The 26,513-nt window shown below is 37.5% G+C and overlaps 1 protein-coding gene across 5 annotated transcripts in view; it reads left to right on the plus strand.

Moving 5' to 3' along the window:
• Positions 1-26,513, plus strand: part of PDE4D (phosphodiesterase 4D) — a 1,003,569-nt gene that overhangs the window by 738,784 nt on the left and 238,272 nt on the right. Inside the window, exon 1 of one of the 5 annotated variants that reach the window (XM_006762440.2) lies at positions 7,286-8,048. The exons of the other annotated variants lie outside the window; for them this stretch is intronic. Coding sequence (XP_006762503.1) covers positions 7,984-8,048 — 65 coding nt within the window. The 5' untranslated portion in view covers positions 7,286-7,983. Of the gene's footprint in view, positions 1-7,285; positions 8,049-26,513 lie in introns of those variants that run through there. 5 annotated transcript variants of the gene reach the window in all.

Genomic DNA, 26,513 nt, shown 5'->3' on the forward strand with positions numbered 1-26,513 from the left:
CACAAACACAACACACATCACATGCATACTGATCCTGTCACCAGTGATGTGACTTGGAACCAATCACCGGCTTTCTTTATTCATAAAATCAGTATTAGTGCACCTAACGTGCAGGATTGTTGAGATGAACAATTAAAAAAGAATATATAAAGTAATTAGCAGGTGGATTATTACATAATCATGATTATTGTTATTTTTATTTATAAAAACTTTGTTTTCAATTAATTTTTACTATAGATTCAATCTCTAATCTAAATACAATGACTTCGTGTTTTCCATTTCTTTTGTTGTGTTTCTCAAGAAGTTTGCCCACATTGCTTAAATTTTCAAATTTATTGATATAAAGTTGTTCATAACATATTTTCATTTTTTTATGTCTAGAGAAACTGATACTGACAATTTGTGTTTCTCAAATTAGTTCTTGTTCAGTATTGCTTTGTGTTTGTCAATTTATTATTCTTTATAAGGAACCAGCTTTTGGCTTTGATGATTTTTATTTTATATGTTTTTATGTCATTGTTTTATACTCCCATCTTTATTTTTATTTTATTTGACTGTTAAAGTATAATTAGCTGTTATCTTTCTAGATTCTTGATATTATATCATATGAAATATTGTCAGTCTTTCTCATTTTCTTTTTTCCCGAGCTTTATCGAGGTATGATTGACAAATAAAGTTGTATATACTGGTATTTAAAGTGCACACAGTGCATATACAGATCGTGTAACATAGAAATCCACACCTGAAACTTTTATGGTCATATTAACCAATGTCATCCCAATAAGTGTAATTAAAAAATTAAAATATATAAAGTGTACGATGTGATGGTTAATATGCCCATACATTGTGAAATGATTACCACAATCAGGTTAATTAATGCATCCATTACCTTTTAGTTACAATTTGTGTGGTGGTAGGGAGGGGGGGTGAGAATGCTTAAGATCTACTCTCTTAGTGAATTGTGCATACTATTTAAAATACAGGATTAACTATAGTCACAGTTCTGCACATTCGATCCACAGAAATTCTTTTTTATTTTTCAATTACAATTGGCAGATATTATATTAGTTTTAGATGTACAACATAGTGATTAGACATTTTTATAACTTACTAGAGGCCCAGTGCACAAAAATTTGTGCACTCGGGGGGGATCCCTCAGCCCAGCCTATGCCCTCTTGCAGTCTGGGACCACTCGGGGGATGACCACCTGCTGGCTTAGACCCACTCCCTGAGGATTGGGCCTAACACAGCTCCCAGCCACACAAGCTCCCAGTGGAGGCTGGCTGGAAACAGGTATCTGGGATTTGTTTATCTTCTATAATTGAAACTTTGTTGCCTTTAGCGGAGGCCACAGCCAGCTCAGGGCTGGCGGGAAGCTTGGTTCCTCCATCGCCCAGGCAACCAAGCCTCCTGCTTGCTCCAGCTCTGTGGCTTCCAGCCGCCATCTTGGTTGGGTTAATTTGCATATAGTCGCTCTGATTGTCTGGTGGTTGTGGCTTAGGGCATAGTGAAGGTATGATCAATTAGCATCTTTGTCTTTTATTAGTGTAGATGATGTTATTACAGAACTTATTCTTCTTAAAGACTTGTACACCTCTGCCATCATCTCTCCATTTCTAACACCTGTCAGTCCTGAATACCACCATTCTACACTGTTTCTATAAGCTTGACATATCTCTCTTTCTCTCTCTCTCTCTCTCTGTCTCTCTTAGATTCTACTTACAAGTGAGGGTGTACAGTATTTGTCTTTCTCTGTCTGGCTTGTCCTCCAGGCTCATCTATGTTGTCACAAATAGCATATTTCCTTCTTTTCCATGGCTGAATAATATTCCACTATATTTTTATACCACATCTTCTTTATCTACTTGTCCATGGAAGAACACTTAGGTTGTTTCCATACCATGGTTACTGTGAATAATGCTACAATGAACATGGAAGTGTAGATATCTCTTTGAGATATTGAATTCATTTCCTTTGGATAGATACCCAGAGGTAGAATTGCTGGATCATATGGTAGTTCAATTTTTTATTTTTTGAGGAAACTCTCTGATGTTTTCATAGTGGCCATCCCAGTTTACCTTCCCACCAATAGCCTCCAAGGTTTCCCTTTTCTCCACATTTTCATCAGCATTTACCTCTTGTCTTTTTTATACACATCATCAACACAGGTAAGAGGTTATATCTCCTCTTAGGTTTGATTTGCATTTCCCTGATAATTACTGATATTAAGCACCTTTTTATGTACCTGTTAGCCATGGTCTTCTTTGGAAAAATGTGTGCTCTGATCCTTTGCTCATTTTTTAATCATATAATTTGGGATTTGAGTTGGTTAGGGTTTTTTTGTTGTATTTTCTTTTGCCATTGAGTCATATGAGTTCTTTATATATTTTGGATATTAACATCTTATCAAATATATGATTTGAAAATATCTTCTCACAGGTTGTCTTTTTATTTTTTCAATATTATAGTTTATAATAAATAAATATAGTCATGCACTGCTTAATGACAGGGATACGTTCTGAGAAAATCATTGCTAGGTGATTTTGTCATTATGCTAACATCATAGAGTGCACTTACCCAAACCTACAATGGTATAGCCTACTACACACTTAGGACATAGTGTATAGCCTACTGTTCCTAGGCTATAGGCCTGCATAGCATGTTACAATACAAAACAACATGAGATTAAATCAAGCACAAGCGAAAATGATACAATCAAGAGATTCAATAAACAAGAGATGCGTCAGACTGCTGCCAGCCTATCACAGCACTGTTTAACACCAAACTTTTATGCATAGAAAGAGTACACTCTAAAATAACTTACAAATATAATGTAATAAAAACATAAACCAGTAACATAGTCATTTATTATTATTATTACCAAATATGTACTCTGCATAATTGTATATGCTATACATTTTTTAATTCTACCTTTTAAAATGTTTTATTATGAACATTTTTAAATGCACAGAAGTGGAGAGTACAATGAACTTCCATAAACCCATCTCCCAGTTTCGTGGCTGTTACATTTTGCTATATTGGTTTCCTCTGTCCTTCCCAATCCCTCTATTTATGTTTTAAAACAAATCCCAGACATCCCTTATACATCTCAACTATGCATCCCAACAACAGCACAATTAAGGTCATTTTCTTATACAATGCCAATGTAAAATAATAATAATAATAATTCATTTTTATCATCTAAAACCAGCACCAAGTTTTCACCTGTCTAAATTATTGCGACAGTATGGATGGAACTGGAGAGCATTATGCTAAGTGAAATAAGCCAGTCAATGAAAGAAAAATACCACATGATCTCACTCATTCATGGATAATAAAGACCATTATAAACTTATGAACAAAAATAGATACAGAGGCAGAGCTGCCTTAAACAGACTGTCAAACTGCAGCGAGAAGGCCGGGGAGGGGAGGAGGGCAGAAGGGGGGCGGTAAGAGATCAACTGAAGGACTTATATGCATGCATATAAGCATAATCAATGGACATAAGACACTGGGAGGTAGGGGAGCCCAGGGGATTGTCAAGGGTGGGGGAAAAAAAAGAGACATATGTAATACCCTTTGTAATACTTTAAGTAATAAAAAAAAAGAAAGAAAAAAATAGAGAGCAAACATATCTGTTTCAATATGCCAAATAAGATTGTTATAGGTATAATTTAATGCAATGGTGGGTCAATAAAGAATAACGAATACATTTTTTTTAAAAAAAATTATTTAGTATTTCAATCAGAATCTAAATATGCCAATGTAATGAATTTATTGTACCCCTTTTAATCTCTAAAAGAGACTTGTAACAGTCATATGTGGATTCTGTGCTATACTTCCACGCAACTAGCAGGTTTGTTTACACCAGCATCATCACAAACACGTGAGTAATGAATTGCTCCATGACCTCACTAAATGATAGGAATTTTTCAGCTCCATTACTGTCTTATGAGACCATGGTCACATAAAGGTTATTATGTGGCACATCAATGTATTCATTCGTCATCAGATGACCAAACTGTATTTCTCATAATTATTTGGTCTTTGTCCACTGGTTCCTGGCTCACAGCCCTTAAAACCCTTGGAATTTCCTGCGATAAGAGCCATAAAGATATCCTTTGTTAAGTTACTATGATGACTTTCAGAAAGCCCTTAGATAGCTAGATAGGGAATTGCTTGCCTGGGGAACCAATAATGTGATTAGAGGGTTGGAACTTTCAGCCCCAAACCCTACAGGACCTCTGGGGAAGGAAGGGGAACTAGAGGCTGAATCGATCCCCAGTGGTCAATGATTTAGTCAGTCATGCCTGTAATGAAGCCTCCATTAAAAATCCAAGAGGATGGGGTTCAGAGAGCTGTAGGGTTGGTGAACATGTGGAAAGAGGGGAGGAAAAGTGACGTTCAGGAGAGAGCTGGAAACTCCATACCCTTTTCTCATACCTTCCTATGCATATTTTCCATCTGCTTGTTACTGAATTATATCCTTTTATATAAATGTAATCTAGTGAGTCAATGGGTTTTCTAAATTTTGTGAGCCAGCCAAAAATTAATGGAACTCAAGGAAGGGGTCACAGGAACCTCTCATTTATAGTCAGTCTGTCAGTAGCACAGGTAACAACCTGTACTTGCAAATAGTGTCTAAAAGGGGTAGAGGAGGAGAGGCAATCCTTTGGGACTGAGAGCTTACCCTATGGAATCTGATACTATTTCTGGATAGATAGTATCCATGAAGTTCAGGAAACATCATGTGACATAGTGGTTTGGGTCAATAAATTATATGCAGATGGATAAATAAGTGGAACGAATCAATGTCTCTCTCTCTCTCTCTCTCTCTTTTTCCCTTCTCTCCGTCTACAATCAATCAATAAATAAAAAACAGGAAAAAAAATGCTGTGGTGACAGTAGTCAAATAGAAGTTTATATAGCACTACACAATGCAATATATCAAGGGCATGCTATCCATAATAGCAGCTCTGGATCAAATGCCTATTCTTCAAAGTCCTACAGACCGGGGCCACATGGTTCCTGACGGCCAGCCTCCCTGGGTCCCGGCTTCCTTGTCAGCCTGCACACCAGCATACACTTGTGTACTAAGAGGAATGTGGAGGGCAGTGCCTTATCTGCTCCATTCTGAGCAGCTTCTCAAAGGGGGAAAAAATACATGGCACAGATTACAAGCATTATTTCAGAAATGTTTGTGTGAAAAATTGCCATAGAGTAAACACTGTAATATTGAATAAGTACTCTTCATGGTTTTTTTAAATTATTATTCTGTCACTACCTTGAGTATTAGAAGAAGCAGCAAAATGTTAAAAACGTAAATCTTAATGGCCTGCTAATATTGTCCATCTCTCTCTGTAATAGCAAACGTGAGGTACGGATCCAAGAAGCTTTGAGTATTCCGGTTAGTTGCATAGAGCATCCGATTCCCCGCTTAAACTTGTTTTCTTTGAGGACAGAAGTGATATTTTAGTATTTCTGGGACTGTTGTACTGTGTTCAGGAGATACCCAATAGGATTTCCACAGGTAGATTCTTGGAATGCATGGAACATTGAGCAAGTAAGGAACAGCGCTCCAGGCAGCACTTACCTCTCTGCGTATGTGACAGTGAAGGGACAGTGAAGGGAGTGGCCGTGAGCTCGCTAATCTCCCTGGGACAGAGAGCCTTCTGGGGGATGGCAGAACACGGGGCTGATTATTTCAGGAGAGTTCAACGCATAATATTCAGACATTCCATTCCATGACCATTGTCATTGCTTCCCCCTGAAATGGCAACCTTACATAGAAGAGACCAGTGCTCCAAATCAATAATGGTAACTGCTTACTTTTATTCAGTTTGTTTTTTTATTCCTTTCCCCTTGTTAAAAATGCAGGAAGAAACTAAGATAAACCTCCTCCCAGGAGCCTCCTTCCCCTCAAACATGAGTAGTCTCACAAACCTTTCTCTGAATTCCTAAAAATATGTGATTGGTTAACCTGCCTTCAGGTGCCGTCACCACGCTAAATAGGCAACAGAGCTCAGAGGGCATGAAAGTTCCTGAGCAATCATAGGAAAACTGAAAAGCTTAAGGAGTTGGGCAATTATGGAAACCAGTTGATTGGCATGTGCCTCCAGAGGCCTGGGGGCCACTCAGAGGAGACGAAATCACAACTGCACCTTAAATCGTGACCAGAGGAGGAGTTGAAGGGTTTGCTCTAATAAGCAGCCAGAGCCTCTGGCGGGATGCCTCACGACATTAATTTTCCAAGTCCTTTGGGTGGTACACAACTGCACTCCAACATCCTGCCTACAAATACTAAATAAATACGAAGTTCACGTCAGACTAGAGAACCAACGTACTAACTAATGTCATTTGAGGGATCAGAATGCTTTCATTATTTTCCCTTGATAATTCACATCCAAAATAACTGAAGTTGACACACCCAGATGAATATATCTCCTTTACAAATGTTCAAAGGGATAGCCAGGGTGGTCACATGTTCCTTAAGAGCAATTGCATTCAGCTTGGATTATATCTACTAAAATAGAAAAGCTTTTATTTTAGATGTAGGAGGTAGGGCAGGGATTGGTCTTCATAATAAGAGATGTTAAGGTGAAATGGTGTGAGCTTCATGTCTCACTGAAGAGCTTACTTAAGAATTAGCAGACCCAGGGTCTTGGTGTATAGAAAGCAATGAAGTTTGCATATGATTTTCAAAAAGAAATAAGGTTTTGAGGACATTGTGCAAGGGAACAGGCTTAGTACATGTAGCCACTTGTCCAGCAATAATACATTAAGTTTTTCTGGTTAAACATTCTGGCACAACCAGATGCCATGATGCCTACTACAATGGTGACTTTTTAAGAGGCAATTTGCAACTCTACAACCAGCCCCTAAGCAAGGCATTTCATTAACTGCGCTCCACATGTACTGCTGCTAAACCCTCAAGCTCTCTCAACTTTGCTCTGACAAAGAATTTGAGTTTTGAGTACAGGACTTTGAGAAAATGACTTTTTTTTTCTTTTTTCTTTTTTGCAAGAAGGTTATTAACAAACAACTCCATGCAAAGGGGTGTGTTCCTTATGAAGGTGCTCAGTGATTCTTACCCTGAATAGCACAGACACCTTATTTCCCAGAAGAGGAAATGGGCTTATACGTTTTGAGAGGTCTGCTTGGCTGGCTTACAGTCCTGGTCTCTGGGCTGGTCTGTCCCTTGGCTTTTTAAGTTTCAGCAATTCGGGAGAAGGCGGGGCTGGACGCTCTGGTTGGGTGTTGTGTTTTGGTTTTTTTTCCTCTCTCACTTCCCTGCGGTGTTTTGAACTGCCTTCCTACAGACGTCATACAACCCTTGAAGAATAGTTTCTTCCTGGCGAGGTTGAATGATAGTCCTCATTCACAAAGGCTTGGAGTCAGATTCCAAGCAAAGGACAACAAGACTGAAATTACACCCGCAGGTAAAGCTGCGGGCCCCGCAGTGAAGAGCTCTGTTCCCGGCTGGCTTCTTGGCTCCCCGGGGAGGAGTGTTTTCCTGTGGTCGCGCTGAAATGGAACTTCCCTGACAGCTCTCCCGTGTTAGCGGGCTTGGCGGTGGCTTTCTTTTCCTTTCACTCTACCTGGGTACTTTGAGACTGGTGGGGAACTTTAAGCCTGTGATTATGGATTTGCAAAAAAAGACAAGATCGAGTGGCTCTTTTACTGTGTGGGGTTCCCTTGTGACCCGATGAAGAATAGATTCAAACTTCAGTTCCTCCCTTGGCAATGCAAACAGAAAAAAGAACTGTCACTTCCGAACAGCCAAGTGCTGGAGTGAATTCGGTAAGAAAGAGGGAAGGACTCCGGTGTCTTAGCAGCTTCCTTATGTTCCGGACTCTGGGCAGAGGCTGGGCTCCGGGAACCCTGGATTTCTTCAAGCAGCCTCCCTGGAAAGTGGAATATATTTGTGGAAAGACAGCTGAACTGTATTAATCAGAAGACTTTTCTTCTTTTTTCTCTCCCAAAATGAGTATTATTATGAAGCCAAGGTCCCGGTCTACAAGTTCCCTGAAGACTACAGAGGCAGTTTGGTAACATGCTTTTCTCTCATCTCTCCCAGCCTTCCCTTTTCAGATTGACGTAATACTTGAGTATTTAGTAATTGCTGACGAGATTCGAGAATTAGGTTTGATATGAAGGCTTTGTGAGAAAGAGCATGGTGTTGGGGACTGTTTTGTTCTCCCCTTTGTGTCCAATTTGTCGGCTCTAAACACAGGGGTGCTCATATTTTTAACTCCATGTGGACTAGAGCAATTCATCTGGTGGTAGTTTTGAGAGGAGGAAAGAAACTTGCAAATATGTTGGGAGTTTAGAAATGAAAACTTATTTTCACTGTCTGATTTGGTTGCTTAATTTCTCACCTTTCTTGCAAGCAGTTTGGTAGTTTGACAGTCTTTGTCATTCTCTTTAGAAATGATACCTTGGCTTTTAGCACAGTTGTGAAATTAAGTTAGAGAAATTAATAATGTTATATATTTTAATCATATGACCAACCCAAATTTAACAATGTGGCTCAATACATATCAAGTTGCTTATGTTTTATTTTGTCAATAATATTTCCTGGTAACTGTGTGTTTCTGATCATTTTAGTGTTTTCACCTTAATGAAAAGTATATTAATTTCAACGTATTCTAATATTTTATGGTACTGTTTCCCCTATATTGACCTGATATGCTTGTAAGCATATGGCCCTTAGGGGTTATTTTTTCAACAAAGTAACTTTTGTGTCTAAAATAGCTATTTACAGAATACTTTTATGGCTATTTCAGCAGTTAAACTTACGTTATCTTAGTAATTGTAAATAACTAAGATTACCTCTTTGAAGTGGAAGTAATCTTGCTTCTGATGGGGGAAATAAAAGCAGTGGGTGAGGGCAGGTGGTTGGGGATAAGATGGAAACAGAAACAAAGTATTATATATTTTATGAGCAGGCAAACACACATATAAATGCTCAAAATTTTTGCCTAAGGAATTTAGCACAGACTTATGTGGTTACTGTACTAGTGTTTTACAGTGGCTTAGAATCAAGAATCGTCCCTTCAATCGTATTTCTGTGAGTGTTAATAAATTATAGATGTAGATTTTGTCTCTTAAGTCAGTTATGATTCCTTATAAATGAGTATATGTAAAAAGGTCCTCCTTGAGTTTAGAGTTTATTTAAAGAAAAGTGTGTATGGTTCTTTTATGTCAAGCAATAAATACTGGGAAATACTTAGAAACATTATATTCATTACCATATAGTATAACTCTCTAAATAAATGGGTAATCAAAATTTATAAAATAAATGAATTTTACTCATTTGTGATTTCTGTCCTGCCTGTGTGAAAACAGGATTGGATGCTTGAATAAACAGTATTTAACCAACCTATTTTTCCTTTTGCCTAAAGTGTTGGAAGACTAATTTCTAAATTCAGTGTTCAATGGGCAATAATTAGTTCACTTCAAGAGACTAGTAACATTGACATCCTCTACTCCTCTGAGATTGTCATAGTCCATTTTTATCCACAGCTATTCTACTTTGTTATTCCAAATTGTGTAAGCTATTTTCATAAATAAATAGGGCCAATTTACAATATATTTTTTAAATATTGATTTGTGAATATGTATATTGTTACATCTAATTTTATATATTTTGTGTAGTTTGGGGTCAAAATGTTTTTTATGCAAGAAATAAATGTCTCTTTATGCTAATGATTTCTAGATTTAACTGTATACTACAGAAACCTCTCCCATTGTTAATCTTACATGTGCCTTGTGAATAATATAATGGATTGGGCATATCACTGCTGCCTCTAAATTGTCTGGCCTGTGGTTGTAATTGCTGTAAGTACAGTTTTACCATTTTATTATCTCTTGTATCATTCAAATACTTTATACACATTTATTTATTTATATTTACAGTAAAATCTATATAGATGATAGATTAGGAAAAAAGGGGAAATATATATGTGTGTATGAATTCATGTGTGTGTGTGTGTGTGTGTGTATATACTCTCTATGCCTCTGCACAGACAGGACCCAGAAAGCTCATGGGACAATGACTTCTCCTGACCACTTTTTCTGTTTTAACTTCTCAACTACCCATTTCCCCCAACCTCCATTTCTTTTCAAGTGCCAAAATCTGCTTCATCCTTTTAACAGTTGACTTCCCATGAGAGAGACCTGCTAATTTGCCATTTATTCCCTTACCCAATGAGTTAATTTCATTTTGGACTTTAGAATACTTTGGGACCTATCTTTTGGCTTTAACATCTTAATTCATCTTATGTAAATCTATTTTCTGTTCCATTGGCCCACTTTCTCCAAAACTGTCTACTCGCCTTCAGATGCCTCCAAGCCAGATGCTACCTTTGGAAGTTTGCTAACTGGCTTCTGGAAGGATGCAATGCTTTAGATTAGCTTTCCTTTACTTTTTCCTATCTGCCTCTCTTCAATCAATATCCGAAGGAGTCAATCCACACTAACTTGTTTACAGCCCTGATTAAATTCCTATAAAGTTATGATTTTTAATCACTTTAAAACTGTCTACCTTGTGACTATATCTAAATGCATTGAAATGTTTGTTTAGATATTGAGTGATTGAAGAAATAAATTGGAGCTGTTGTTTTAGAGGTCTGATTGCCTGTGAAGTTTAGGGTGATGTTGGTTGTTAAACATGGCTGTTTGATAGACTTGTAGTTTTAGCCTCTAGGCCAGTGTGTTCTCTACTGGTAGAAAATAAGGTCATCTGTTCCTGTTATAGAGAAATAAAGAGCAAAAGGTCAGTGCCTCCCAGTTTTGAATAGATCATCTTTCCAGTTATATTACTTAGCAAGTTTAACTTTGTTCTCTGCAAGCTTTGTAAGGCTTTGTATTAGGTTTCATCGGGGTTTAAGTCACCTTTGAAACATATTCTATCCTGTATGTTTTGTCTTAGAGGCTTTTGTAAAGGGGAAAATGGAATTTGCATGCTTTCAGCCTATCCAGTGTAGATTGTGACTTTCTTAGGAAAGTGACTGCTTTCAAGGTTGGGTCAGAGTTTTTACCATGTGATGAATTTTTTCTTTTCTTATTACCTAAGTTTGTATCACAGCTGTTACATAACAGACCTAGAGTTGCATAGTGTTTAGGAGAAGTGATTACAATACCTTGAGAATTTAAAATAAAATTCGGGAAACACAGAGTGGATTTCAGGTAGTTATAGTCTTTAAAGTTGTAAATCATGAGATTCCCCTGAAAAAGCCCTTTGTCCACTCTACTTCCAACTTGCTGTGTCAGGGGTCGCCCAGTCTCTCTACAGCCAGGTCTACTCTCCTGTAAAATAAAGGAGGTGACCCAGATCGGTGAACTTCACACATGTTTTTCCAATGGAATACTTTCCACAAATGAAATGCTAATATAAATGACTATATATGAAAGACTTAAAATTATCTGTATACCTGATATAATGATAATTTTAAACATGCACATGTATGAAATATGTAAGTAAAAATATAACAATAAAACAGCATTTCTATCCTTGCAGTATCCCTAAGAGCCCTAGGCTTCCAAAGAACACTGTTTGGAAAACACTAAGCTGATAAACTACGAAGATCCTGTATAGTTCTATGTCCTGTAGTGCTACCCTCCTGCTGGAGAGTCTTGTGTTTTCTGTATTCCTATGGGGACTGTGACATATTTGCTGCTACTTAAACTTCCTGGGAAATGCAAATAACAATAGTCCAAATACTTCTACTTTGAAAGATTTTAAAGTGATGGGCAATTTTCATTTATAAGAAATCACAAAAGAGTTGTATCAATTAAGATACATTAATTTTAAAACAAGATACATTAATTTTACTTTCTCATTTTTTATGAATTTGTTTTACGCTTATATTAGGTGGGAAAATCTTCACTCATTAAGTACTGTATGCACAGCTGACATGTCAGCAATTCAGTATGGCAGTTGGTAAAGAAATGCTGAACTGGTATTGTGTTCTTTTAAAAAAGGGGGGATTTCTTTAGTTTGGATATTTTGGAATGGGATTCTCGGCCTTTTTTGTTTCATATCATGTCAATGGTGAATAAAGTTTGTAGAACATTGCCCCATGCAACATTCCTTGGTAGCATTGCACTGTACAAACTAACATGAATAAAACTGACTGTTGTTATGTGTGTGCAACACATAGTCCTACCTGTAACTTCCCCATTGATCTGAGGCCTACCATGGTTTTGGTCCCATCACTAAAACTTGCCTTTCAGGAGAGGTAAAAATATAGCTCACTTATTATTCCCTCTATCAGTCATTCCAATCATATAGTGAATTTAATTAAATCAGAAAGAATGAGGACATGAATGTAATCATGGGTATAGGAATCGTTAGTCATGGATCCATCCAACTGTCAAAGCAAGATTGAGAAAAGTAGATTATAAGATGAAACAAAACGCCGAAACCGGTTTGGCTCAGTGGATGGAGCGTCGGCTTGCGGACTGAAGGGTCCCAGGTTCGATTCCGGTCAAGGGCATGTACCTGGGTTGCGGGCACATCCCCAGTGGGAGATGTGCAGGGGGCAGCTGATCGATGTTCCTCTCTCATCGATGTTTCTAACTCTCTGTCTCTCTCCCTTCCTCTCTGTAAAAAACCAATAAAATATATTTAAAAAAAAAAAAAAGATGAAACAAAAGAGGGAAAATGTTAATGAGGTCTTCAAGGATATTTCCCCTTAGGGAGAGATGCCTGGAAGATCTGTATAGATCAGGGGTGGGCAAACTTTTTGACTCGAGGGCCACAATGGGTTCTTAAACTGGACCGGAGGGCCGGAACAAAAGCATGGATGGAGTGTTTGTGTGAACTAATATAAATTCAAAGTAAACATCATTACATAAAAGGGTACGGTCTTTTTTTTCAATAGTTTTATTCATTTCAAACAGGCCGGATCCGGCCCGCGGTCCATAGTTTGCCCACGGCTCGTATAGATATTCTGAGTAATAATTATTATTAAACATATGGAATTGGTAAAGCCTGGATAAAGGTAACAAGAATGAGACCTGGAGGCATTTAACTAGGTTGATGAGGAATAGAGTCACAAAAAAAGCAGAGTCTTAATTTAAAAACTGTGTAGATTTTCTTAGGAGCCCTTCCAGAGATTATCCAAGTTCTCAAGAAGTCAAGCAGAGGTTGAAGATATATTAGAAAATGGTTAATAGAAGTAAGGTGTCCTCTAGCCCAAAGCACCAAATCTAACAAGGGATCAGGACCTACAGGAAGGGCTAGGGTACCACAGGGGCACAAAGACAGTGAGCCTAAGTGAGGTCCTATTAAGTGTAATCACGTAAAGATAACTAATGGAAGGCTATGCCTGTGATATACTTAACTCTCAGAATGCCTCACTATGTGGTCATTTGGCCTAAACTAGAAAGTACTTCAAAAGAATAGAGAATAGGGAGAATCCCAGAACCTATGGATGTAGTTTCTTAGCATAACAGAGGAAATATAATTTACATAAATGTATTATCCACCCTCAGCCTTCTAATGGGTTTGGCTCTTCTAGGAGCATCCTGGGTGAGAGGTGAGGTTGTGAATTGTGGAAGCCTAAGGTAAACTGTTCTTCAGAATAAAAGTCAGGAAAAAAAATTAAAAATTGTGAGGAAGATCGCAAGAAGTGTGGAAGATCAGAGGAGAGGTCAATATTGGAAGAACTCCAGCCCATTTCAAATCAGAGGTCCACCATCTAGCACCCTACCCTGTTTAATCCCATTGCCACCTTCTGGGCAAAGGCTGCCATGAATGGACTTGAATGTAGAAGACCTTTCCCCCTCACCTCAACCCTAAGAACTTCTGCTAAAGGATTAAGGGAGTCAGCTGCAATCCTTCCATTTCTCTCTTCTGCACATGGGGGAGAACAAGAAATGAGAACATTCGGTGTAGGATGTATGCACACGGGGGTTGCAGCCTCCAGAGCTTCCTCACTGGAAATGGTCCTGTTGCTTCACAACCCACACAATTAAGGGGTTTTGTGCATATGGAATACTAACCTCCCTTGTTTAAATGTTAACCCACTTCTTTCCAGTTACCAATAGATGTGAGGATAGTGAATCAGTACATAAGTAGGTTCTCCTTTATGACATTTGAAAGCGGCTAGTAAGCAACTCCATGGTCTTTTTTCTTTCCTAGTGCACAATACTCATTTTGAATTATAAAGTAGATGGCATCAGTGTGACTTGTTAAATGTTTCATAAAACGTAGTTTCAATATGTAATTGTTGTCAAGCCTCACACAGAAGAGTATTCCCATTGCACCTAATTCTCCTTCCTGTTTCAAATGCATATGAGGTGAGAAATTCAACTCCTGTAAATTCTTAAACATGAAATATTTGCACATCTATGAAATGCAGACAATAATCATTTCAGTCATCTATGATTTCATGCCATTGCAATGTGGCACAGACTTTTTTCTTTGTGTCAAGGAATGTATAGGACGGATACTGTTTTAGGTAGGGGAAATTATTGCAAAATGTGTCAGCTCTTAACCAATGGCATTCTAGTCATTGCTGTAATCTTTCCGCTGATACTACAACTTTGTCGAAGAACATCAAGTAACTGATTAGCAACTGGATCGCCAGCTAGCTAGAACAGCAGCTCCTACGTCAGTGGTTCCCAACGTGGGGCACATGCCCCACGGGTGGGGTGGGGAGGGGGGAGGGGTGGCAATTTTATTTTTAAGGGAGGCAATTCGAGAATGAGTTATTAACAGTGAATTTTTTGCATTTCTTATGGTTCTAGGGGCCTCATATACAGTATATAAATATATATTGTGACATTTATGCATTTCAGTTCTCTAGTATATGTTTTGAAACTTTATTTGCTATTTTTTTCATATCACTTCATATTATTTTTTTAACAATTTCTTAGTGAGTTATTCCTCAGTACTTCAGTTCTCCTTATGTTCTTTTATTTTTCTCATTCATGGATGCCATGTTCTTTGGAAGCTTGTTTAGACCAAGTTAATGGCCTTTTAGGCTTCCTCCATGTGAATAGGAGTTCACATATAATAAGAATTATATGTCACAGGGGCGGGGGAGCAAGGCATCAGATTTTAGAGATGCTTAGGTAGGGCATGGCCAAAGAAAGGTTGAGAACCACTGTCCTAAGTTTGCAGTGATGGTCTGAATAGTAACCACTGGTCTGATGATAGCTACAATATTTTGAGCGTTCTGTTAGATATTGGATTTGGAACTTTACACAATTTAGCTGAAGTCACACAGCTTGTCAATCATAGAGCTACAGAAAATAACATGGTCGAAATCCCACATTTATTGTTACTGTTGTTCTTGTTTTATCTCCTTTTCTCTACTATCTAAACTACATAGGCCACACATGGTTTTGCCTCATGGTATTCCAAAAAGTAGTCAGCTACGTAAACTTTCCCTTCCTATTCTAGATTGTTCAAGTTTTTCCTTTTAACCTTGTGCAACTTAAGAGCGTGTTTACTTTCTGTGTTTCTGTGCCTTCTTCCTCAAGATTCACATACGACGCTTTGACCAGGGACCATAGAGATGTATCGAGAAATAAAAATGGACTTTGACATAGCTCGGTTCTTTAGGGTTCGAGCTGGCTCCTGACATGTTCAGTTTATTGACCTCTCTCTGCTCAGACAATAAACTGCACTGTCTTGTTCCTTTCTGGCATTTGGCCAGTAAGTAGAACCATAAAATCTTTGACATGAAAGGGAGTACAGATAATAACCTATAATCTAACTCTCCCCACCCCTGACCCCATTTTGGAAATGGAAAAAGTTTTGCTAGTCTTTGAGATTTCTGGTCAAGTAGGGTCGAGAAAATGTGTTAGAAACAATGCCAGTGCTTATGTGGCAAATGGTTTGGTTGGAGAAATATTTTTTAAAAGTCAAAAATGAAATTTGAGGTCACATAGAGAGCTTAAAGCTTCATCTTTCAGGCAAATGCATGAAGGCAGTTCTATTATAATTTGTATGGGACATTAATGCAATTCTTAAACTTATGTCTGTGAAGTTAACTAATCCCATAATAATTCTGTCATTTTTTGAGAATTCTCAAAAACTTGAATTGGATTATGCAAGAAGTATGGAGGGTGACACCTTAGCTATCTCCTGAAGGAAATTCCAGACCTTGTTTTTACCAAAGTCCTCTCCCAGACACTGCACTCTGATCATTAAACTTTAGGAAGTCACATAGTTAAGTAGCTAAGATTCATGTCCTGAAATTCTTTGTTCCTCTTTGTTCTTCCAATATAATTTTTAACAGAATTAAAAATGGCAGTTGCTAAATACTGAGTGTTTACTGTGTGGCAGCCACAAGCTGTGCATTTGGCAAGCATTATCCCACGGGGTCCGCATCATTAAGCTTGTGAGTTTCATTATTCCTCATTTCACAGATAAGGAAGCTGAGACCTACTGAAGTAAGCTAATTTACCTAAGCTTGCATGGCAAATACGAACATTTCATGTGTTCATGTACTTTTAAAAATTATAAAATATTACCTGTAGCTATGATATATATGTGAATAGGTCAGATGAGTTAATAAGCCTGGGTCTTAGCACATTGGCTGATTCCTTGTGAGCGCCAGGAGATGTTAGATTATATTATGCATTTTTCAATCTGTGTATTAGTGGGACACTTTAACTGATCAAGAACTACAAATTTGAAAACATTTACTCTCCAAGACCTTTTTTTTTCCCTAAGGCAGTCTTCTCGGGCACTTCTTAGAACTGAGCACCTACACAAAGCTAGGTGTTCTGGGTAAATCCCATGAACACTGTAATTCAAAAAAGACAAACTTCTGTTCAGGTGGTCAAAGAAGTAAACTGCATAGGGAAGGTGGCAGCAAAAGAAGCAGCCAATTCAAAGCTAAAGTGCCTCTCATTTACTTCATTAGAAGTTGATCAGACTCCTCCAGAGAAGCAGTCCTAGGCAGGGGTTTAGTCTGACAGAAAGGGCCTCGGGCTTGGGCATTATTCCTGGGTGCATCCGTGTAAAGGGTTTCTCCATGTCGCCTTCCTGCTTGGGGCTGCCTGCTGGTTCGTTTTTGCTGTCGTCTCACTGCCAGACCTTCCCTACCTCTCCAGATCCCCTGCTCCTCTAGTCCCAACGTGCATTCTCGGTTATGTAATTCACAGATTGTTATCTCCATACTGAGTCTCATGCTCCCTACCAGGCCCCAGACTGAGTAGGAATGGTGTTCAGTGTACCTTGTCATGCTAGGCAAAAACTGAGATCTCCTTAGATCTGTTCCTGTGGCCTGAGGCATTGCTTTTGGGTTAACTGTAAAACATAGTGGCTTGAAATGTAGAAAATGCAGTAGCTAAATGACAGCAGACAATTAGCATTCCCGAGTCCCTGGCATCTACTTATTTTATTATGAGTAGTTACCAATAAAAAATGTGTTAAAAGCTTTGGTTGTTATAATTGACAACTACATTGGTTAGAAGGTGTGATTGAGGGTGGAGTTAAGCACATGGCCGGGAGTGGGGATGGGGTTGGAGAAGAGGGCAGAAAAAATTGGACCACAAAAGATTCTGTGAGTCTCTTGCTTGAAAAAAAAATAGTCCCAATTATTTATTTGAGTCCTGTAGAAATAGACTCTAATTGTATATGAATCAGTAGTATATCTATGGTAATTATACCCTTTCCTAAAAATACACATGAAATTTCTCCATAACTCTAAGATTTTTCTCATGTAAATAACAAAAGAATTAGACTGGGTTTCTCTTTGTGCCCCTATGTCCAGTGTAGTGCCTGTCCCATCAGCTGTCTTCAACATGATTGTTGCATGGAGAAGAGCAGCTAGAGTGTTACCATTTGTTTTTATTTTTAATTTTCCTCTAATAGGTGATATTCTGCTAGGGTAGGGATTTCACTGGGTGAGTTGTGGAGACAGAATTTACCATCTATGTCAAGGAGTTGTAATGTTGGGAGGATTTTTGCCTGGTTCCTGTGGCTTTCACCCTAATTTTACCACCTCCACTGGTGATTCTGGTCTCAGTACTTCTCCCCATACCCATGTCTCACATTCTAGAATCTACACTTCCCAGTATTCCTCAATATTTTCTCCCGCCTGAGCAACTCATTTCAGTCCCATCACCTTGTAATGAATGGTGCATTCAGAAATGCTCATGTGTGTTGCACGTGTTAATCACCCGCTAACATGGTTGGCCTTCTGACTCCGTCAATGGGGTGATTATTGTTTTGTGCAGTGAGAGACCTGTTGGAGATAAGTACAAAGACCACCATTTCAAGCTCACGCCTGCTTCAGTGTGAGCATTTTGAAGGCCAACATAGCTTCACATCTGGTAAATTTCACAGCTGGGACGCTGGATCTAAGAGTCACGTTTGTCCTGAATGGAGTTAACCTCTGATCTCCAAAGTCAGGGTTAGCACTCCTGTTTGTCACTGTCTTATGAACTTGCCCCATTATTAAGTTAGCTCTTAGTATTTCCACACTCTAGACTTAAGTATTTTGAAATGCTAAAATATTAAGGTCTAATCCTTAATCATGCAGGAAATGATTTGTTTTAGTGTTGTTCAAAAACATTATCTTAAAGTACATAGTCCTTAAGCAAGAATGTGTGTGTGTGTGTGCGTGTGCGTGTGTGTGTTGTCACATACTTTTACATGGTGGGGTGAGAGGGGGGGGGGTTTCTGTAGCTTCTCTATTAGTTGCAAAAGTAAAGGTGCATTTTTCATTGCTTCATTTAACAATATTTATTAAACCAGTTCCGCCCCAGCCACCCTGCTGGCTGTTAGAGAGACAATGACAAAATATATACTCTTTGCCTTCATGAAATTTCCAATCTAGTGACTTTCTAAAATATTTCTGTGGGACAGAGGAGTTTTAGTTTCACCTACCACTATATCCCTGGGATGTTTGTGTTGTTTTTTTTACTTTCATGGTAAGAAAGTATATTTATAGTTGTTGTTTTTTAAAGTGTGTTTTTCAGTTGCTTTCAGAAATCCACTGGTGAACAGAATAATTTAAACACCTCACTACTTGAATTTAGGGTGGAGTAATATAAAATAAATCTGGAATATTTGATTATTTTTAGACCAAAATATTTTCCCTGGGCTAGACAGGTATTCTCATTCTAAATAAATTGTTTATTTAATCACTTCCTAATAAGGCTATGCCAGCCAAGTTAAATATTTAAATGTTTTCTATTTATACAAACCCTTAAAACAATAGTTTTCTTTTTTATTTAGATTAATTTAGCCTTTAATTTTTGTAAACATAGAGTATGTGAACTAGAAAAATGTTATATATTTATAGGAAGGGAACATCAGAAAAATACCTGGAAAAAAGTGAATCTTAAACAAAAATAACTTAAAATGAATATTTGAATCCATTTAATTTCTTACTAAAATCTCTATCTTTATAGATAATCTTCAGGATTCTTTTATCTTTATAGGTCCTAGTTAAATTTGGAAAAATGTCTGAGGGCTCCGTTTCACCAATAGGAGAAATAAACTTTTCCTTTCCACAAATAACTGCTACTAGCTTTTTTGCCAGCTCTCTAAATGAGTTCATTTTATCATTATCATGGTTGAGTGCAGTCATATTTCTTTATTTTACTAATACTTTAAAAATATTAATACTCTGTGCATGAGTATCTATGTGTGTAAAAATGTCTGGGTGATATAGCTAGAGTGTTATTAATACCTAGGTAATGAGACTTTATGGGTCTCTTTTTTTCCATTGTGTGTTTTGTTTTGTTTTACCTTTTGACTCCCATTCCCTATTTATCCCACACTCCCACCCTTGCTTCTGGTAACCATTCATTTGTTTTCTGTATCTACGAGCTTGTTAGGGGTATTTTGTTTGTTTGGGGGGCTTTTGTTGTTTGTTTGTTTAGTTTTCACCTGTAAGATCAAACTGTATTTTTTCTTTCTCTGTCTCTGACTTATTTTGCTTAGCATAATGCCCTCAAGGTCCACCTATGCTATTGCAAATGGCAGGATTTCATTTTTAACAGCTGAATAATATTCCTCTGGGTGCGTGTATCACTCTCACAATGTCTTTATTCATTCACCCATTCATGGACACTTAGGTTATCTTTATATTTGACTATTGCAAACAATACTGCAATCAGTGGGCAAGGGTATTCCTTTCTCCTGTCCTCACCAACGCGCTCTAGTTGTTGTCGTTGACAATAACCATCCTAACGTGTGTGAGCTGATATTGAGTATTTGATTTGAATTTTCTTGATGCTAATAATGTTGAGCATCTTTATTATGTACCTGTTGGCCATCTGTATCTTCTTTGGAAAAATTCAGGTCTGCCCAATTTTTTATTGGATTGTTGTTGTTGCTTATGAATTGTGTGAGTTTTTAAATATATTTTGGATATTAACTCCTTATCAGATATATGCTTTGCAGATATTTTTTCCCATTTAATAGGATACCTGTTAAGTTTGTTGATGGTTTTTATTTCTGTGCAGAAGCTTTTTAGCATGATATACTTTGTTTCTTTTGCTTGTGGGTGTCAGATTTAAAAAATCATTGTCAAAACCTATGTCAAGGAGCTTACCACCTTTATTTCCTGCTAGGAGTTTTATGGTATCAGGTCATACAGTCAAGTTTTTAATCCATTTTCAGTTAGTTTTGTGTTTGGTATAAAATAGTTTCATTCTTTTGTGTTTGGCAGTCCAGTTTTTTCAACATTATTTATTGAAAAGACTGCCCTTTCCCCATTGAATGATCTTGGCTTCTTGTTGAAAATTACTTGATCATATGTGCATGGGTTTATTTCAGAGCTCTGTGTTCCATTAATCCACCCTGCTCCCTTCTCCTATCCAGGCCTTCATTGCATTATTGTCTGTCCAAGGGCTACGCATATAAATGCATTGGTTAATCTCTTCCCGCTCCTCTCACCCCATCCCCTAAAATGGGTCAGTCTATTGCATGCCTTCAACTTCAAGGCAAGACTTAATTGAATACCAGATGAAGCCCTCAGTGCAGTGGTTCTCAACCTTCTGGCCCTTTAAATACAGTTCTTCATGTTATGACCCAACCATAAAATTATTTTCATTGCTACTTCATAACTGTAATGTTGCTACTGTTATGAATCATAATGTAAATATCTGATATGCAGGACAGTCTTAGGCAACCCCTGTGAAAGGGTCTTTCTACCGCCAAAGGGGTCGCGACCCACAGGTTGAGAACCACTGCCTTAGTGTCTTCTGAAGTATTTCTAAATAAAAAGTTGCCTTAAAGTCTTCTTTGATTTTCTATATTTGTTAATGCCCAACTTTAGAAATTGAACCTACCTGAGGAGAAAAAGGAGCAAAGACTCTCAGAATAATTGTTTTAAATTGGTGACAATCTGTTCTGGCTGAGATAGGGTAGACTCAAGTAGTCAGATAAATAAATAAAAAAAGTGGTGCCTTACATATCAACTCATGTTGAAACTTATGAATTCCAATAATTTTTGGTGGGAAATAAAATTAAATCCATGAAAACATCTATAAAGTTTGTTCTCAATCCTAGCATTTCCTGACTTAAGATAGCCTCCAGAATAAATTCATGCATGCGAGTGGGGAGGAGAAGATATTTTTTACATGAGTTGTGACTAAGCGGAGTAACAGAAAATAGGTGGATTTCTGAGAATAAGCCTGGTGTTTTAAGAAAGATCTGTGGAGGGACTCTGAGTAACTCTGAGTTGCTTTTACTGATAGGTGGGTAGGTGGAAAGTTATGTTGCATGTAATATATAATCTGTACTCTTGAAAAGAATTGAGTTCTTTTTTCTCAATTATCTAAGAACCCCTTTAACCATTTTAGAGAAAGAAAGAAAAAAATCTTAGGAAGTTTGATGAAGCCTGTTTAAGCTTCCTGCACCTACACGGGGAGTAGGGCAAATGGTCACGCCCTGTATGTCTTTGTAGATATATTTTTTTCTTCTGTGGAAAAGCTAATAGCTAGTTGTAAACCTTGTTATCATCTTGATGTCAGACCTTATCTTCTTGACTGCATTCGAAGTATTTCTTTGTATGTTTTTGTTGTTGTTTTGTAGTTCATAGGGAAACATCATAGGCTTGAGCTACTGAAATTCAGGAGCAGCTTGGAATTGCAACAACATGTACAGGAGATACGATGTGACTCCTGAAATCAGGTTGAGTTCAAAACTAGGCTTCTCCACGTTCAAACTGAGTGATCTTGGACAAGGGGAAAAACAGCCCATGGCGATCCTTGGAAGGTTAAATAAAAGAAGACATGGAAAGTGCTTTCCTGGCACAGTGCCTAGTTCATAGCAAATCAAATAAATATTAGCCAGTTTATTATTATTAGGAGGCAAAAGTGCCTATTGACACTTTCTTTTGTATGTTTTCATACCAGTTTTTAAAAAATATTTTTATTGATTTCAGAGAGGAGGGGAAAGGGAGGGAGAGATAGAAACATAATGGTGACAGAGAATCATTTGATCAGCTGCCTCCTGCACACCCTCTGCTGGGGATCGAGCCTACAACCCGGACATGTGCCCTGACATGGAATCAAACCATAACTTCCTGGTTCACAGGTTGATGCCCTACCACTGAGCCACACCAGCTGGGCTCATGCTAGTTTGATACAAGTAACTCTTTGATACAAGTTACTATTTGAGGGTGTAAGAATTTTATCCATTTACTATGGTATAGGACATGACATGTATATGATTTTCATATAAGATGTTTTACATGTGAAATAATGGAAATTTTACTGAGAAAATGGCGTTACAGCTATAAGCAAAACTTAATTATTGTTTAATTTGAAGGTTAATACATTTAATCTTGGCTTAATCTAAACTTATTATTCTATGAAATAAATTTATATAAATATGGAAGAAATCAACTTCATTTCTAGCTAAAGCTAGACTAGAGACTTCCTTGATATAGCCTTCATATATATATATGTATAAATATAATTTTCTCAATATTAGTATTTAGAAATGTTACTTTAGATTCAATTCTTAAATACACATGAATTAGTTTTATTTTAATAGTAACCTACTATGATGACACAAGAATATAGAGATACATATGCTTTTTTATAGAAAATCATTCGAGAAAATTTTTGTTTAGGATAATTTTCTACAGTTTTGTATAGGGTAGTTTCTATATGTTTCTATGAGGACATATATATATATATATATATTTAGTCTCTTACGTACTAGCCACTGGGGTTACAATGGTGCCTCCCCCTTCATGGAGCTGACTTAGCAAAGATATTAAGTTAATAAAAGATTTCCAATCTAATAAATGCAATGAAGAGAACACAGAAAGGACAGAGTTAACATTTGTGTGTGTGTGTGTGTGTGTGTGTCCTGGAAATGTACTTTAATTAGGGTAGTCAAGGAAGCTGAACACTAAAAGAACCAGTTGAGCAAAATTACCATTACAGCAGGTACAAAGGACTTGACTATCCAGAAGACATTAAGAACAAAGAGACCATCTTTTTGAATCATTTAAAAAAGAAAATAGATGGAAGAATGCTCTCTAAATACCTTACGTTTATATGGCCCTCACATTCAGATATCCAGTGAAAAATTGGAAATCCTAAAATAATGGTTTCCCCACTGCCTGTCCTCAGTGTTGGTCTTTGGCTAGGTTGTTTTCAATGTTATCTGCCCCAACTTCTGGTGCACGAATGTGTTCCCGAGATCCCTGATGGGCCAAGGTCAGCGAAAGTGAACTTCACCAAGGCATACAAGGAAAGCCTTCTGGAGTAAAATTGCCCTCGGAATTCTATGCTGCAAATCTATCTTCTTTAATCGAAGTTTAAGAGCTTGCCAAAATTTGACTTGCTAGACTGGAAGGGCATTTTTTTAGGCTAAAGATAACTCTGCTTTTCAATCCCTCCCCCAACCAAGAAAAAGAAAGAGTTTTTGGAAATCACTAAGAACTATTTAGCCCTGTGGTCACTCCCTAAAGAGTATTTTCTCACAATAAATTTACCTTGACTTTAGGTAGCACGTTGCCCAGCAGGAAACCCATATTGAATTTTCCTTGGCTATGGGTGCATCTATTTCAGTGTTCTAATGCCTCCATGGGCTAAATTTAGTTAAGGTTTGAGTTCAGAAATGTAATCAGTTAATAAAATACGTATGTTTAAAAAACGTGTACAGCCTCACTGGTTTGCTCAGTGGATAGAGCATCAGCTATGGACCAAAGTGTCCAGGGTTCGATTCCAGGCAACAGCACAGATCTCAGTTTCAGGGTCCTTCCCAGCCCAGGCCCTGATCAGGGAGCATGCAGAAGGCAACCAATCGAGTTGTTTCTCTCACATGGATATTTCTCTGTGTCTTTCCCTCTCTCTAAAAATCAATGGAAAAATATCCTCGGGTGAGGATTTAAAAAAAAATGGTTGCACTAACTGGTTATAGTAATCTTCCCAGAGGATATAATGTTGCCTTCAGCTGATGGTAGGGTGTCCCCACTGTGACAGATGAGTGATTCAAAAGACAGAAGTTCTGGCAGACAAGGCCGTTCCTGCCATATGTAGTGTTCTTTTCCCTGGCCACCTTGAAGGGTTCATGAATGCTTTCTGTCATACTTGAACAGCAAATGCACTTTGGCCTGTGTTAACCAAAACCCATCACAGATCATCTTCACAACCATCATCCTGTGTTCATCCTCTAAGTTCTCAAGTAGTTTGTGGATCATAAAAGAACAAATAATGGCAGAAGCAATAGAATCAACCAAAAATAAGTAAATGAACGTTTTAGTGTGAAATATATTGCATTCTAATTCTTTTGGAAAACTAACATTCAATCAACCATAATATTTTGTTAGTTATTACCTACCATTCTTTGACCATAATGAACAACAGAGTTTACTCTGCCCAGATATGTTCATTTCAGTAGAGGTGATAATGCACCTAAACAGAATCATGCAAAAACAACTCCAAAATGAGCCAGAAAGGGTGGAAGGAAGAAAAGGAAGGAATACATCCCAACAGAGCCTGTGTTCCATGAACACTCAGTAATAGCTCTGCACCATGAAAACATCACACGGTTACATTTTATCAAGTTTACTGCTGTCCCTGATGCTCTGCATTTCTTTAGATGACGGATTTTGTTTCCTTAGAATTCAAATAATCTAACCCAGTCTTGGCAGTTGATGTTTATCTTAATTGAAACAGATTCCCTTCATCCTTTTGCTCTGAGACTCCTACTTTAAGGCTGAAAGGTCAGTTTAAATGTGCACAGCATTTGGGAAATCACATAATGAATTCAAATAAATGCATGCCTATTAAAAGGAGGCTTCTCTTGCTTGAGTTCCAGAGCTTACATGGAATAAACCATTGGTTTTTGTCTGAATTTCTTTTAAAAGGAGCTTATTGTGCCTCATCTGTAATGCTCCCATGACAGAGAATGGGCAAATCCTAAATTTTCATTTAATTTTTTTCAGAGACATGCATCTTGCTCAGTAATTGCAATTAAACGCTGTTGGAGTTTAAAAGCTGCTACAGCTATCAACAAATTAAAGGGGCAGTCTTCTGTTGCACTACTTTAACGATATGATATATTGTCTCTCTTTAATGTAACAACTTCATTTTTTAATCTACTCTACCTATAGGTGCAAAAGTATATGGACAAAAAATGTTCTGTAGCAGTTTTTTGTAATTAGAAGAGTAGAAACAGCCTAAGTGTCAATCCGTATGAGGTTGATTGAACAATTTATGTATAATGAAAATGGGATATTTTATAACTGTATTTTTTTTCACTTGATAGTATATTAATACATGAAGATGCTTTCTGCTCTTTTTGGGGGGATCTTAAGTGAGATATAATTCGTATACCATACAATTAACCCTTTGGAATTGTACGATTCGTTGATTTTTAGTATATTCACACAGTCGTGCGACCATGATCACAATTAGTTTAAGAACATTTTATCATCCCAGAGGAAACTCAGCGCCCTGTAGTTATCACCTTCCAGTTCCCCATCAGCTGCCCAGCTCTCAGCCCTAGGAAACTAATAATCTGCTTTATGCCTCTGTAGCCGTGATGGCGAACCTTTGAGCTCGGCGTGTCAGCATTTTGAAAAACCCTAACTTAACTCTGGTGCCGTGTCACATATAGAAATTTTTTGATCTTTGCAACCATAGTAAAACAAAGACTTATATGTTTGATATTTATTTTATATATTTAAATGCCAATTAACAAAGAAAAATCAACCAAAAAAATGAGTTCGCTTGTCACCTCTGACACGCGTGTCATAGGTTCGCCATCACTGCTCTATAGTGTGCCTGTTCTGAATATATCATATAAGTAGAATCATAAAATCTCTGGCCTTTCACAGCTAGCTTCTTTTACGTAGTGTAATGTTTGTAAGATTATACTGTGTTGTAGTGTGTACCGGCATTTCATTCCTTTTTATGGATAAAGAGTATTCCGTTGTATGGCTAAACCAAATACTGTCTATGCATCCATCAGCTGATACACGTTTGAATTATTTCACCTTTTAGCTATTATGAGTTATGCTGCTATGGATATTTATGTAAAAGCTTTTGTAGGGGCATATATTTTCATT

Source organism: Myotis davidii, unplaced genomic scaffold, assembly GCF_000327345.1.
Source record: "Myotis davidii unplaced genomic scaffold, ASM32734v1 scaffold135, whole genome shotgun sequence".
Taxonomy (NCBI): Eukaryota; Metazoa; Chordata; class Mammalia; order Chiroptera; family Vespertilionidae; genus Myotis; species Myotis davidii.